Source organism: Wyeomyia smithii, chromosome 1, assembly GCF_029784165.1.
Source record: "Wyeomyia smithii strain HCP4-BCI-WySm-NY-G18 chromosome 1, ASM2978416v1, whole genome shotgun sequence".
Taxonomy (NCBI): Eukaryota; Metazoa; Arthropoda; class Insecta; order Diptera; family Culicidae; genus Wyeomyia; species Wyeomyia smithii.
The window spans coordinates 26,875,811-26,890,569 of record NC_073694.1 but is presented as its reverse complement, the minus strand read 5'-3'; the positions used below and the strand labels follow the sequence as shown (position 1 = coordinate 26,890,569).

The window sequence follows — 14,759 nt, the reverse complement described above, 5'->3', positions numbered from 1 at the left end:
TTCCTAAATTTTTCCATATATTTTCTCATGTTTGTAGGGTTGTTTTTGAATATTTTGCATGGTTTAGTTCAGCACCGCATTCAATTATTTGACTCACAGAGCTTATTGAACATCACAAATAAGTGAATTTTTCTCATAATTTTCAGATAAAACCCTTCAAAACACATATAATTTTTTTTTATTAATAAATGAAACTGAAACTTCAAAGCGGGGTTCAAGACGAAAATTTACGTGAAAAAAAATCTTTGATATCTTATCGGGGGCCTGAGATATTGGCGTTTATACATGAGATGGAAACTCAAATATAAAAATAACATATTTAATCGACCATTTTTGATTTGCTGAAACTTTGCATAGCCGTTTCTATAGGAAAAAAATATGCCATTTTGTGCTATTGGTTTAATTTTTTGGAACACGACTCATTATTGAGAAGCTATTGAAAATGCTATTTCAGGAAGGTATTGGATGATTACAAATATTTTTAGGGCCAAAACGGTTTGTTTGATCGGTGTGACGTCTTCGGCAAAGTTGTAGATAATAATTTTGTTTTTTCCGCAAAAATATACACTTTAAAAAAAATTTGATTGTTTGAAAAAAGAAGTTAAAAGAATAATTTAAAATTAATTATCTAAAAAAACTGATTTTTTTAAAATTTAATTTTTTTTATGAAAACTACAACAGATTACCTAAATAATTCAAATGTCAAAAGAAATGTCTGTTGGTTGAAGTCGGTCCCAAATAAGGAACAGTTTTTACTCCATTGAAACAAACCGAACACATTTGTGCGTGGCCCTAACAGCATTCTTATTGTCTGTTGCAGGTTTGTAAATGGTCAGCACTTTTCTTTTGATTTTGTTTACTTAGCGTGCGTCACAGTAGGCTTTCGCTCGTAAATGCAACACAGCCGTCTCCTCTCAAGCAATGAACAGGACGGTCATTCAACACTCGCGCATCAAAAAGATGCACACTGTCATTCGTTTGGCGAGACAAGATCAATGATCAATATCCGCACACAACGTGCGTAATTCTCATTTCTAGAAAAAGTGTCAAAATACGTTTGAGAAAAAAACCTTGTGGTGGTGATACTCGTTCGACATGTTTGTTCAAGAATGTATTAAGACAGCGAGCCTTGGTAGCATCAGTGGAAGAAAAAGACGATTATCGCATTGAAATGTGGTTCTACCGTGACCATTTACAAGCCTTACAAGTCTAAACCGATATCAAATATGAATAAGCTAATAATCCCTCTCATGTAGCCGACTAAAAAGAGAATAAACCGGTGTTAACTATGAATAAACACTAAAGTCGCTTTTTACGCGGGGGATACATGCCGCGTAAAAAAAACCGCGTAAATTCCGAAATCCGCGTAAAAAAACCGCGTAAATTCCGGAATCCGCGTAAAAAACGCGTAAATTCCGGAATCCGCGTAAAAAACAGCGTTAATTCTGCATTCCGAGTGAAGGGAAACCGAAATCCGCGCAAAATAAAATACCGCGTAAATTCCGGAATCCGCGTAAAAAAAACGCGTAAACTTCGGAATCCGCGTAAAAAACCGCGTAATTCCGGAATCCGCGTAAAAAGAAACCCGCGTAAAAAAAAACCGCGTAAAAAGCGACCTTAGTGTAATCGTATCAATTATCAAGGTGAATTAGTACGTACCTCTTCCTACTAACAAACATCTTCTTCCTGTGACCTTTGTGGAGATGCAGATGTTACCACAGTATCGGTCACGGTAATATTCCTTCTCTCCACCCACTTGATTATAAGGATATGACCGGCACCTGTATTGATCCTTCAAAATGTATTCAGTCACTAAAAATCGTGTAATGAGAATGGTCGGGCACTCCAAGCCCCATTCCGTTGATTCACTGTGCAATTTCACTGATCCGGATCAATCACGTGGTAGAGTGCAATCATTCAAGCTAAGTTAAGCCTACTATTGTTATCTACAGCAAGTTTTCATTTATTTCTGAATGTGGTAGTTTTCTTCGTTTCTCTTTTGACTTTCTTCAGATTCAAACTTTCATTGAATCTAACTTTTCAGGGTTTTCAAATTCTAATTTAAATGGTTTCGGAATACAGTACAGAATAATACCATCTTTGAGGCAGTAAATGTACACCGTTAACTAGAATGTCTGTCATTGCCATTTAGTACAAAACTACTTCACCGACTGCAAAAAAATGGCGAAATCGTCGATTGCCAAAAGTATTGAACAAATAAAAATTAACGCTTCGAAACGCAACGGATAATTTGCTTGCCACAAGAAAAAGCTCAGCTTCACGCTACCATAACTAAACGATCGAAGCTGGACTAGAAAAATCCACAAATCGAAGGGAAAATAAATAGTAGATACAATCATTCAAAATTGCTATCCAAAGTAAATAACTCTTTCCCGCCAATTTAGCAATTAATTCCGCAATCGAATCATCGCGAAACCAGCCGAGAGACTACTCTGTTCCAGTTACCCAGTGATCGATAAAACTGTCGTAACTGTCCAAATTACCTTGCCGCACAACATAACCGCGAGACAGCGCATCCATTGTGTGTGTCTGGTGGCGTATCCGCGTTGTGCGTTTCTACCTTCGTTGTTCTTTCTACTCGTACCCGTCTCTGTCACGCGCACACGTGCGTCCTCTTTATTTCGCTGTCGTTAAAATGCGCGCAATCAACATAAAATTGGTACAACTTTTGCAATACTTCAAAGAAAGTGGAGACACTTTGGCAAAGTGCTTGCAAGGAATTGCATCAGCAACGCCCCCACAACAGAAGAATTGACAGCAGCAACAACAAATTGCAGTCGCTTTGGGTAAATTGTACGAAATTAGTTCCAGTTGCACAATAGGCCTCGCTCTGGATGCGCCACTAAAAGGTTGGTCGGTCGTGAGACCCCCGGAGTATCTCATCTATCAAGTGCCTATCTGCCGTGGATCGAACAGCGACAACGCGACGCACGCTGTTTTATAATGAGCACAAAATAGGCCCCGATCGCCGCGTTTCGCCCTCGGATGATCGATCTTTTTTGTGCTGCTGCTGCGCAGCAAAAGAAACTGATCTCTTCTATCGTGTGTAGGCTATCGCATATGTGAAGTGTTCGATCGAATCGGGAGGAGGAGGCAGTCGAGGGCCCCCGAGCACAAGTGGCTGGAATTAGCCGATAATAGACCGTGACAGATTGTGATGTAATCAGGCTTATTAATGTATTGAAAGGGTGAGGAGGGGCCTTTGTTTTCCCTAGCTTGCCGCTGCAGGGGCTTTAAACTGATAACTGTTGTGGACTGATTGGAGAGTTGAGCCCCCGGGGTGGCTTCCCATTTGGCATTAACCGTTGACTGTACGGTTCAGCGATTGTACGTTCGTGGTAAAGATGGGATTATGGAGGTAATGCTACGATAAATTTAGGTTAAGTCGAATTGTAGGCCAATTCTTTTACTTTGACAGCCATCACACAGGGTCACTAGTTTTTTTTTCTGTGATTCAAAATCGATCGACAGCATCGGAATGACAAGGTGCCAGCATTGCAGTGTGCCATGAAATCACTGACATGACGAGCACACTCATTAGCCCACATTTCACACTTTCTCCACTTTACAAATCCGAGAGGCGCCGCTGCTCTGTGAGCTGTCATGTGTGTATGCGCATGCGCATAACTTTGCGGTTGTCATTAGCTGTTTTTCTTCATTAAAATTCTCCCATTCACGATTGGACCCGGCCGATGTTTACTATTATGTCGGTACTTTGTTCGACATTGGGTATGCCTTCGATATGCGGCGATCATAATTACCGCCTCTTTTGGATCTTACTGTTGGTTTTCACCCTATCGAGAGTTTTGATTTGTAATTGCATTGCAGTGAACATAAGCTGTAATTCTAGATCGCAAACGTTGATTAAGGTTTTTATGTCAATACTTTTTACCATTTGTATTATAATCCTGCTGATATCGAAGGCAATTAGCTATTAGAAAATCAGTAGCAGGTCGTTTACAATTGCTTATATCTAGGAACTGTATTTATTGTATGTCGACAATAATATTGCTTTTTACTGTAGTTATTTCCTGACCAACAGAACCACATTCAGAGTAGAGTAAATATTCAAAATCTGAAACATTCGTTATTTCTGAAATTTATTACTCAAAAGTCAAAATCAATCGTTTTTTCGCACATCATTCATTGCAGTTCCTTCAACTAAAGCGTCGAAAATCTTGCTTTAGTTCCCCTAATCCACTAGCAAACACCGATACTTCCGTTGCGTTCGCCGTTCTTTAGGGGCAATTTGCTACCATCAGCTCTGTATAGGTTAACCGTATTCCCGTTCCTAATCTAAACAAAATCAATTTTAATTATTCGCCTAATAGCGCACAATCGGAACAATTTCACGCCACTGCTTTTTTTCGGGATTTGTTCTTAGGCAACGGCAAATCGTTGCTAAATGATAGCTCTCCACTCGAACGAACCCCTGGCAAATGTATTCACGCATGGCCGAGTTTTAGATTTGTGCTTGTTGCTCGGTTTATTCCTTTCCAATCCGAAACGGCAAGCTGCTAAGAAGCGAACCGGAATTCTAAACTGCCACGCCCCTCGTCTGTTTTGTTTTTACGCGGCTCTCATGTAAGTTTTCGATTAAAAACTTAAGCATAGGTTACAAAAACGATGGAACGGTATTTCAGCAGCAAACAAGCCGAAGATCGATATGCGTAAATAATAAACAACACCCCAACAGAAACCGAGCAACGGTTATGTACGGCTTTGTTTTTAAAAACTAATCATTATAGGTTTTGGTTTCCGCCCCTGGAAACCCCCTTGATTTCAAAGAAAATAAATCAACCCGAACTGTAGTACCTAAACCTCTTACTGCGCGGAGCGCTACTTGACAGCAGCAGTGGATTGATAAACAAACGAAACGAGATTTTTGTTTTCATAACTGGCCCATTTTCCAAATTCCTCCAAGGGAAATTTCCGCGGATTCCGATTCATACTCTACTGTTTAGTTTAGAATATTAAGGCCACTTATTTGCTTGCTGCCTACCTGCTGCGGGAGGCTTTCCGGTGGAGTCTGACTCCATACAAAACAACACCAACATCATCAATCATCACCGCTTGTGGCTAGCTGAAAATCGGTTGGAATGTGGGAACCTGTTATTTGTTGCATATCTGTACCCCTCACCCAATAATTGTAGGTTAGGTTAGGCAAAATATCATATTTTTCATTCGCATTGTTTGCCGCGGATGTTGCGTGACCTCTCTTGTTGACTTTATTGCGTTTGGGTAAACACGAAAAAAGAAACTCACAAATTGAAGTACCTATACAACAATGTTTAGACGGAAAAGGAAGTTTGCGTAAAATTCGTGACTCAACAATCGGTTGTTGTCGCAAAACATTGTGGCCATAAAATAATGACACTTCCATCGCTGGGCTCGAGTACGGGGAATACTTTCTCTTATTGTACTTTCCGCTTTGAGGTACTGAACTCGAAGCAGGTTTATGGAGTCATCAATTTATGTAAAAACGTGATGTGTTGTTGTCTGTGGTCTGACATTTTACCATCTAGTAAATCGTGCAAATATTTCAGCGCGTAACGCTCACTCGATTATTATCAAACTTCAGTTACGATGATTGTGACAATTATGTTAAGGTGAAACTTACCGCAAAACGGGATCCCCTCGGGGACCCACTGGCCGTCGTCGCAGACCCGCCGGGCTGGACCGAGCAACTCGAAACCCCGCTCGCAGGAATACGACGCGACCGCTCCGTTCGGCAGCGAATCGTCCGTGAATTGGACGGTGCTGTGGGCTGGGGCGCCCGGGAACTTGCAGCTTCCTCCACCGCCGGGCGACACCTGTGGGGATGCTGTCGGTTGTTCTGGAAGGACACGAGAAGATAGGGGTAAGAATTAAAGATATTCTCTTTTACCGTTTTGAAATTAAGGAAATTAGAGAACCCATTAGGTCACCTTTTCCTGCAACAAATTTTATTTTTTTTTGCAACTAAACTACTCCATTTATTTTAACCTAAAATTATAGATGCTATAAAGATTAGTCGTTTTTCGGCCTCCCACAGTATTCCAGTCGAACGGAAAGCTTCTCCGATAAATAAGCAATTCTAGCCTTAACAAGAGAGCCATTAGTCGTCGCTAATGGGTTGTGGATTTGATTAGGTTTAAACGACCGCAGGCTCTGATCTGATTTCTGATCTGTGTGTTTTCGGGCCTTCCCATCCCGCGCTCGGAGGTCTAGCGTTTCGGATAAATCGCGATCGTTAATTGCCAATTTTGGGACGATTTCCTGTGCCTGGTTTTTAACGCAGAGGAAATTTTAGAAAGATCAGTAGCACTGATCAAATTTAATCGTTTTACGATCGCGGAGTTTGATTCCCTGAGATAAACTAGGTTGTTTGTCTTCAATTATCTTTTTGATAGAAAAGATAAAAGCTTAAAGATAAATTTTCTAGAGAAGCAAAAAACTTTTAAGCTAAAAGAAAAAAAAAATTTTTTTCTAGTGACAATTAAACAAAGTAAGATCTAGATTAGAGTAGAAATAATCGTAAAATTATTTAAACATTCAGTAGGGATTTAAACACTGTTTGAAACATGCAAACAAGGTTTAAAATCCAGTTTTGAAAAATATATTGAATCAATGAACAGAAGATACAAATTTTCAAAATAAGCAAAACAAGAAAAAAAACATTGAAATCCAAGTTGGCATCTTCAGGTTTCTGGAAAAACCAGCTTAAAGTGGTCAAATATCACCACAACAAAAAGTTTCTAGAATCATGATAACAGTTAGAAACCAGTAATCAACTCCAGACGTCATGTTTCAATCCAAGTTGGCGACTTCAGACTGCTGGAATAGAGCCTAAGAAGGCTCAATACTAACCAATATGGATATTTATGAATTCGGGTTGATGTCCAGAGGCTGCAAGCCATCCTCAAACGATAAAATTACGGCTTCCAGATCCTGTGAAATAGTATTAAATTTCCAATAAAAAATATTCCAGGTGTCACTTTAAAATTTAAGATAGCGACTTCCGGTTTTTGGGAAATAGGCCAAAACGGCCAAATTTATCAGATAAATATATTTCCGGCTGCTGGTATGCAGCTTAAATAGGATATTTCTAGAATCGGTCTTAGATGACATTTTGAAATCCAAGAAAAAGCCTAAAATGGTCACATATTATCCAATAAAGATATTACAGGAACCGGGATGATATTCAAAGGCAGAAAATCAATTCCAAACGTTATTTTGAAATCAAAGATTACGATTTCAGAGGGTTACTGAAATACAGCTCGAAAAACCTGAACACTATTCAATTTAGATAAATCTGAGGTCGAAACATTGCCCAGAGGCTGCAAATCAACCTCGCCATTTCAAAATCCAAGATGACGACTTCTGATTCCTGGAAAACAGTATTGTCCAATAAGGATATCCCGGAATCGAGACCATACTAAGAATTCGTGCATGAACAGGAGACATCATTTTGAAATCTAAGATTGCGACCTAAGCTTCCTGAAATACAGTCGAAAAAGACTATATGGCACCTAATTTGGGTGTTACCAGAACCAGGATGATGTAATTTCAAAATAAAAACAAGGAACAAAAAATGTCTACTACATCCCCCCCATCAGAAAAAAAAATTAAAAAAATCAAAGAAAACCATATATAAAGTGTTTGCTTGAATTTTCATAAATTGAGGTCAAAAATGAAAAAATATTTTGAAAGTACAATGATTAGGAAATAAAAACTAGCAAACTAAATATAGAAAAAATGTAAACAGAAATAAGATAACATAAAAAGGACAAACGGTAAAATGAAACAACATTTGAGAGAAACAAAGAAACGTAGAGCGAAGAGAACGAGCAAAAATGTACTGCATAAAAATTTATAATTAAAAACGTTTTTAGGATCATTTTGACGATAAATGAAAAAAAGCTATATAAACATATGAAAGTTAAGAAAATTTAAAAAAAAGACGAAGTTAAGCTTTAATTATTTGAAATATGACAAATCAAAAAAATAAAGCTTTTTTAATAATAAAACCGTGCAAATTTTCAAAATGGCGACTCCAGGTTGCTGAAATACGGCCCAGAAAGCCTGAATATTACCAAATTCAGATGAATCTGAGGTCAGGATGGTAACCAGAGGCTGCAATCAACCTCAGATGTCATTTTGAAATTCAAGACAGTGACTTCTGGTTTCTGGAAAACGGTAATAAATGCCCAGAAGACATTTTAAAATCCAAAATGGCGAAATCTGATTTGTAGAAAACCTTTTATTAAATGCACAATAGTGATATTCCCGGAACCGGGTTGATACTCAGAAGCCGTAGTTTTGAAATCCAAGATGGCTACCTAAGCTCTCTGGAATACTGCCGAAAAAGGATAAATATCACCCAGCATTTTTTTTAAGGGGGGGGGATGTAGTATGTTTTTTTTTGAAGTTTTAGGTTAGGTGTTTCCAGAACCACCCATATTGGGTGCTTTATAGTCTTTTTCGACTGTATTTCAGCAAGCTAAGGTCGCAATTTTAGATTTCAAAATGATGTCTCCTGTTCATGCAAGGATTCTCAGTATGGTCTCGATTCCGGGAATATCTTTAATGGATGATTTTTTAAAGAAAAAAGAAAAAACGGAGCAAAAATGTCCACTACATCATTGACCCCCCCCAAAAAAAAAAAACAAAACAAAACAAAAACCGTTTACTTGTTGGGAGTATTTCGAAGGCTGATAACCGGCCACATTTGATTGAAAAACTCTTAACGCATATGTCTTAACATATTCTACTAAGAGCTATTTCACGTTCAAGTTTTTTGAATATTTTTCCTCAAAGTGGTTCTAACTTTCATTGCATACCACTTAGAGTTAATCTACTAGTTTCATTCGAAAACTGAAAAATTTACTACTAGATACAGCATTTAAATGTTTAAATTATTGTAAAAAATAACAGCGTTGAAGCAAAAATGACGTTTTAAACTGTTCTACAGCTCGTCCTTTGATACCAATTAAGAATTTTCGACATTGGAAAGTAATAAAAACACAATAAAAATTCAATGAAAAAGGCAGGAAAGTATTTAAGGAAAAAAGAAAAAAAAATCTGACAAAGATTAATAAAACCAGAAAAAAGTCAAATTTATGGATCGATAAAATGTTTATGAATTTTTTAAAATTAGTTCATGAACAAACAAAAAAAGTAAAATGTACGAAAACATAAAAATTTGAAATCAAAGATGATGATCTAAGCTTTCTGGCATACAGTCGAAAAAGACGAAATACCACCCAATACGAGTGTTACTGGGATGAATTAGCCTAAAAAATGAAAAAAAAAATAAAATAAAATAAAAACAGAGAACGCAGAATGTCTACTACATCCCCACCAAAAAAAAAAAACTAAGTACAGTAATGGGTAGGAAATAAAAACCAGCAAAAAAATAAACCAAAACTAAGCTAATGTAAAAAGGATAAACAGGGAAGTAAATTAATACTCGTTAAACAAAGAAAAAAAAGTCAAATAGAAAAAGTAAAAAAACAATAATTAAATAATGTTTTGAAAACTTTTTGGTGTTAAAAAAAATAAGCAATTAAATATATATAAAATCAGAAAATTTAGAAAAAAAACTTTGAACTGTAGTTATTTAAAATATGACAAATAAATATGAAATAAATAATTTGAAGAAAGCTCTTAACAAAAACAAACAAAATGGTACATTGCATCCTGGAAGATTCGAAATTCCGATTTTAGAAAGTTATAAAACAAAATAAAAAGTTCAATAAAAAGGTAGGAGAGAATTTGAGGAAAGCAGAAAAAACTGACAGAGAAGAATAAAATCAGAAAAATATCGAAATTATCCAATCCAAATCTTCTCCACATGTTACAATAGCCAAGCATTCTTCTTCAGGTTTTGTCACAACTTTTGTAGCATTGAGAGACTAAAAATGAATGAAATTGCGCTGTCGTTCATAAAAAAACATGCTAACTAACAAACATTGTACACTAAAGTCGCTTTTTACGCGGGGGATACGTGCCGCGTAAAAAAAAACGCGTAAATTGCGGAATACGCGTAAAAACCGCGTAAACTCCGGAATCCGCGTAAAAAAAATCGCGTAAATTCCGGAATTCGCGTAAAAAAACCGCGTAAATTCTAGAATCCGCGTAAAAACACCGCGTAAATTCCGGAATCCGCGTAGAAAAAGCCGCGTAAAAAAACACGTAAGCAGCGACCTTAGTGTATTTTAGACGAAAAAAACAAATTGTAACTTATTTTATCTTAAGTAAATCTAAAGCAAAAAAGGGATCGTATAACTATGAATGAATGATGCAAATGTTATAAATAATTCTGTGTTGAACTCTGTGGTATAGGTATGTTCCTTTTTAATTTTTTTTATGAGTTGAAATGTGATGTCACACCCAAGCTACCCTCCCTCCCCATATTTCACAACATGTCACAATAATCGAACCCCCTCCCCTAATGCGTGACATCATTAATGGATGGTCCCTTATATATGTGTTCCCAATTCGATTCTATTTAGAAAAAAAGAAAAAAAAACAGAGAATACAAAATGTTCACCACATCCCCCCCTCTTTGAAAAGAAAGATAAAAAAAAGAGGAAATAAAAACAATTTACAAAGTAAACGCTTGGATTTTTAACAGGTTACAGCAAATTCAAGTTTAAAATGGAAAATAAAGTACTTTGAAAGTCAGAGCCGGATTTAGGTGCTGGGGGGTTCGGGGCAGATATTTTCATGGGGCACTTTCTTTTCCTAAAAAATTAGAGGTAAAAAAATTTTGATCTTTGAAAAGACTTAACGCTTCTCGAAGGTGACGAGCAAAAAAAGGTCTCTACTGGAAAATGCAAATTTTCAGAAGAATACGATTCAGTATAAATAGCATTACAACAAGAACAAATAAAAACAGTGCAATGCAACCAGAAAAATTAGAAATTCCAACATTGGAAAGTTATAAAGAAGGCAGAGAGGGTTTGAGGAAAGGAGAAAAAACGCTTATGAAGATACAGGGTGGGTTTTAAGATAAGAATGAAATGTAATTAATATGGTCTACTTATGATTGACGACAAACAAATAAAAAGGAGTTAACTTAAAATCCTAAGGACGCTATTTAATGAAAGAAATGCTTGTACGCGTATGGTCAAAATTTGAATACTGCAAAGTTATTCACTTTCTTCAGTTTTCGGTCATGTTTCCCTTTAACGAGGCTCAATTCTGTTGGTATCGTTGGGAAGCTGAGAATATTTCTTACTCAAAAGTGTCTCAAGACCAGAGCAGGAGAAATGTGGTTTACATAGTTGGTAAAATAACAAAAAATAATACCAAATGCATATCTGAATATATAGAAGATCGAAGTAAACTATGAACGCGAACGGACGCGATTTTTTCCTGTGTCACAACTTTCTCGTTGTATATTTTCGAATTTATTGTTTTCGGATAGAGCCGATAAATGCCAGCTGCATTGGTTGATTGTCTGCTATAAAGAAGCAGCGAAGGGTGAGCCGGTGCATGAAGGTCAAGCTGGAACTAGGGAGTGATGCCTCTTGAAACTTGTGAAGCATCTGAGCCTGAGGCAGCCTGAGCCTGAAACCCTAATCGAAGGATCTCGAAGGCGCCATAAGGAGGAGTTCCCGCAACAGTGACAGGGATACTGAATGTCCAAAGTTTTTTCTGCAACTTGAAGCCGAAGGATACTCGACAGTTCGATTAGTATGATCGATAAGCGACACGGGATGAGGATTGAATGAGAGGATCTGGATGGCATTGTGGCTGGTGAGAGCGTTCTTTTTTTTTTAATTTAGTGTTTCGCCTAAGTTATGTTTAATATCAGTGCATTGCACCAGCAGATCTGTATTGCGTGATTTGTGGAATTTATTATAACCGATATTCAGGTAGGCAGATAACGGGTTTAATAATTGTTCCTGGAATACCAGGTACCAAAAATCAGGCAAACTCGACAAGGATCGTCAGTTTAGTGTCCGGCTTTGTTCGTACATATGCTCAGCATTATACATCCACGCACGAGACTAAAACAAGTTTTCGATCGCATTACCTACCACGACAAATCCTGATATTATCTTACTTTACTTACTAAAACAAAGATCGGGTTTCAACGCGTAATAGGCTTTTTATTTTTTATATACAAATTTTTATTCCGCGTAACTTTTAGAGAGCGAGTAATGACGCTATAACCATAAGCTAAAAATGCTAGGACTAGAGTTAGTACTCAAGTTCCAACCGTAACAGTTGAAGCGAGTAAAGGCGCTATATCCTTGGTTTCGAAACCCGAACATAAGGGGGAAATACCTATGTTCCATCCCAGGAGATTGGTCAACAAAGGAGTGTACTTTCCTAGCTTAATCACTCCCAACGAATTAGGTATATTACTTCTTACATACGGATCGGTTGGTACGGATTGTCCCCGTTCTTAGATTAAATTGTATTATATTGCGCTACACAGTAGGCCTGGCCGTTGACAAGCAAAATGTATGGAAATCATTTTTTTTTTAAATGGTGGATATCATTTTCCAGGATCCTTTCAAGGCTAGACTAAATGCATATCTGACAAACTAATCAATAACGAAAAATTTTCAATTAAAAATTTACTTTTAATGAGATATTTTAAAAGCAACTCAAATACCTGAATAAAGGCATAGCGAGATATGTTATTAAAATTTTTTAATATTTTTATATTCATGTATGAAACGTGAAAATCTTTCGAATAACACGATAAGTTCTTATAGCTAAATGTGTTCCAATCAATACTCAATACTTGAAACGTTTCGTGCGGATTTTAAGTGAGCACCTAATACCCTGTATATAAAATTAGTTTTTTTTATTTTACTGAAGGATAATATTCTTATCATGACGGATAACAGGTTCAAATAACAAAGAAAAAAATACAAGAAGAAAGTTTGTACGTACAAAAACATGAGGAAACTTAATAACGTCGAAGAAACATTTAAAAACATTAATTTTGTTTTTTGCCATCAATTTTGTTTTTTGCCAAGTAATCGGCATTCAAATAAAACGGCAGCTGAAGCGCATCGAGAGTTGAAAAACATTTACGAAAATGCTGTTCCGTCACTTTATAGACGTTAGTTTCGATGTTGACAACTGTTTGCGTTAGGGGAAGCTAAAACCTTTTGAAAATGCTGAATTGGGGGAATTGTTCGATAAGGATCCATGTCCAGCGCAAGGACGATTTGCTTCGGTATCATCCGCCAAGCCATTTCCAAATGATTGCATGCATTGGGAACGGTTCAAAAACAAAGAACTTGTGTTCCATATGATTTGAAACCAATTGCCAATTGCCAACAACTGATCAAGCGAGTTTTCTTCATCACATCGTCACGGGTGATGAAGAATGGATTTATCCCAACCACCTAAAGAAAAGAATGTCATAAGGACTGCCCCGTATTGCTCAGTTGAAATCGACTCTAAAATGCAGGTTCTGGGCAACCGGAAATTATCTCCAGACGTGTAATACAGCCTAAATTAAATATCATGCAATTTAAACATTTCTGAGATCGAGATGATGCCTCAGATGTTATTAAAAAACCCAAGATTCTTTAGATAAAAAAAGTTATCTCCGAAACAGAAAAATAAACGTCCCTCAAAATTTGATATTTTATGTAAAATATTCTGAGGAATCCAAAAAAAAAAAACGATGGGATCTTCTAGGTCTTGAACCCCTTGAAAACGGCTAAATACGGTTCGCAAAGTTACTGTTATTAAGAGTACAGTTTGGTTATTTTTGTTGAAAGGCCCATTAATTACCTTCAATTTGACGTCAAAAAATTGAAAATCGGTTTAAAAGTTACAAACTTCTAACAGTTTGAAAATTTTGAAAAAGTCGATTTTTTGGGCCTAAGGGCCAAATAAGATGTACTCTGTACTCTGTAGGTTCTGTAATTGATTCATTGTTTCGATAAAAATCAAAGATAAGGCTGATATGTAGTTCAAAGCTACCTCAAGGCACTTCTCTCACAATTAGTTCAGGTCAGATCGTGCATCATTATTTCATCCAAACAATCCATCATATTTTTCCACATTATTTGAATCTCATAATCAACCTACCCAATTTGGTTTTGACCTGACCCATAGCTAATCTTTACATGGCAACCCAATCACCTGCAGGAAAGGAGGAATCGCCTTTACCTCTTCCAAACAATGTGTTCCAAAACTAGGTGAAATAACTGAATTTCGATAATGATAACGGTTCGAATGGTCAGGCGAGAAATAAAAAAAAAACGCGAACTCTCACCTGTTTTGTTGATTTTATTCAAACACACACACGCACCCGGGAGCGGCGGCGAGCGCCTCAAATTTTCAAGTGTGTAATTGGAACAAGTGCAGTTAACCTGTTCCATAACACCTTCCTGTAAAAAAATCGGCGCCACTGTCGATTTGCTGCTAGGCCGCACGGAGTCTACGGGCGGTACGGTTGTTTTTTTTTTTTTTATCTCTTGCTCTCGCTCTTGGAATTCGAAGCTTTTAAATGCCGTCCAACCCGGATGAAGAGAGGGTGGCGGGGAGCTGTAAAGATTTTGCGTTTTCGATCATTTCTCTAAATTTTATTTCCAAACTTTTTTTTTTGTGTAGCAGCAACGCAAGTGGATTCCGTTAGGCTTTCTTCCATGCACGGCACTGGTGAGGCGGTCTAGAGGATCGCCGTATCGAACAGATACAGGGGAAGATTCCTCCAAATTTATCTGGGCGAGGTGCCAGGTTGAAGCCGCCGATCGTTATCAGAATTTGGGTCC

At 37.2% G+C, this 14,759-nt stretch overlaps 1 protein-coding gene across 5 annotated transcripts in view; it reads right to left on the bottom strand.

The window, feature by feature from the left end:
- The window catches only part of LOC129717449 (uncharacterized), a 142,785-nt gene that overhangs the window by 59,956 nt on the left and 68,070 nt on the right, over nucleotides 1-14,759 (bottom strand). For all 5 annotated transcript variants that reach the window (XM_055667345.1, XM_055667346.1, XM_055667348.1 and 2 more), the window contains exon 2: nucleotides 5,642-5,857. In XM_055667345.1, the coding sequence (XP_055523320.1) occupies nucleotides 5,642-5,857 (216 nt within the window). The remainder of the gene's footprint in view (nucleotides 1-5,641; nucleotides 5,858-14,759) is intronic.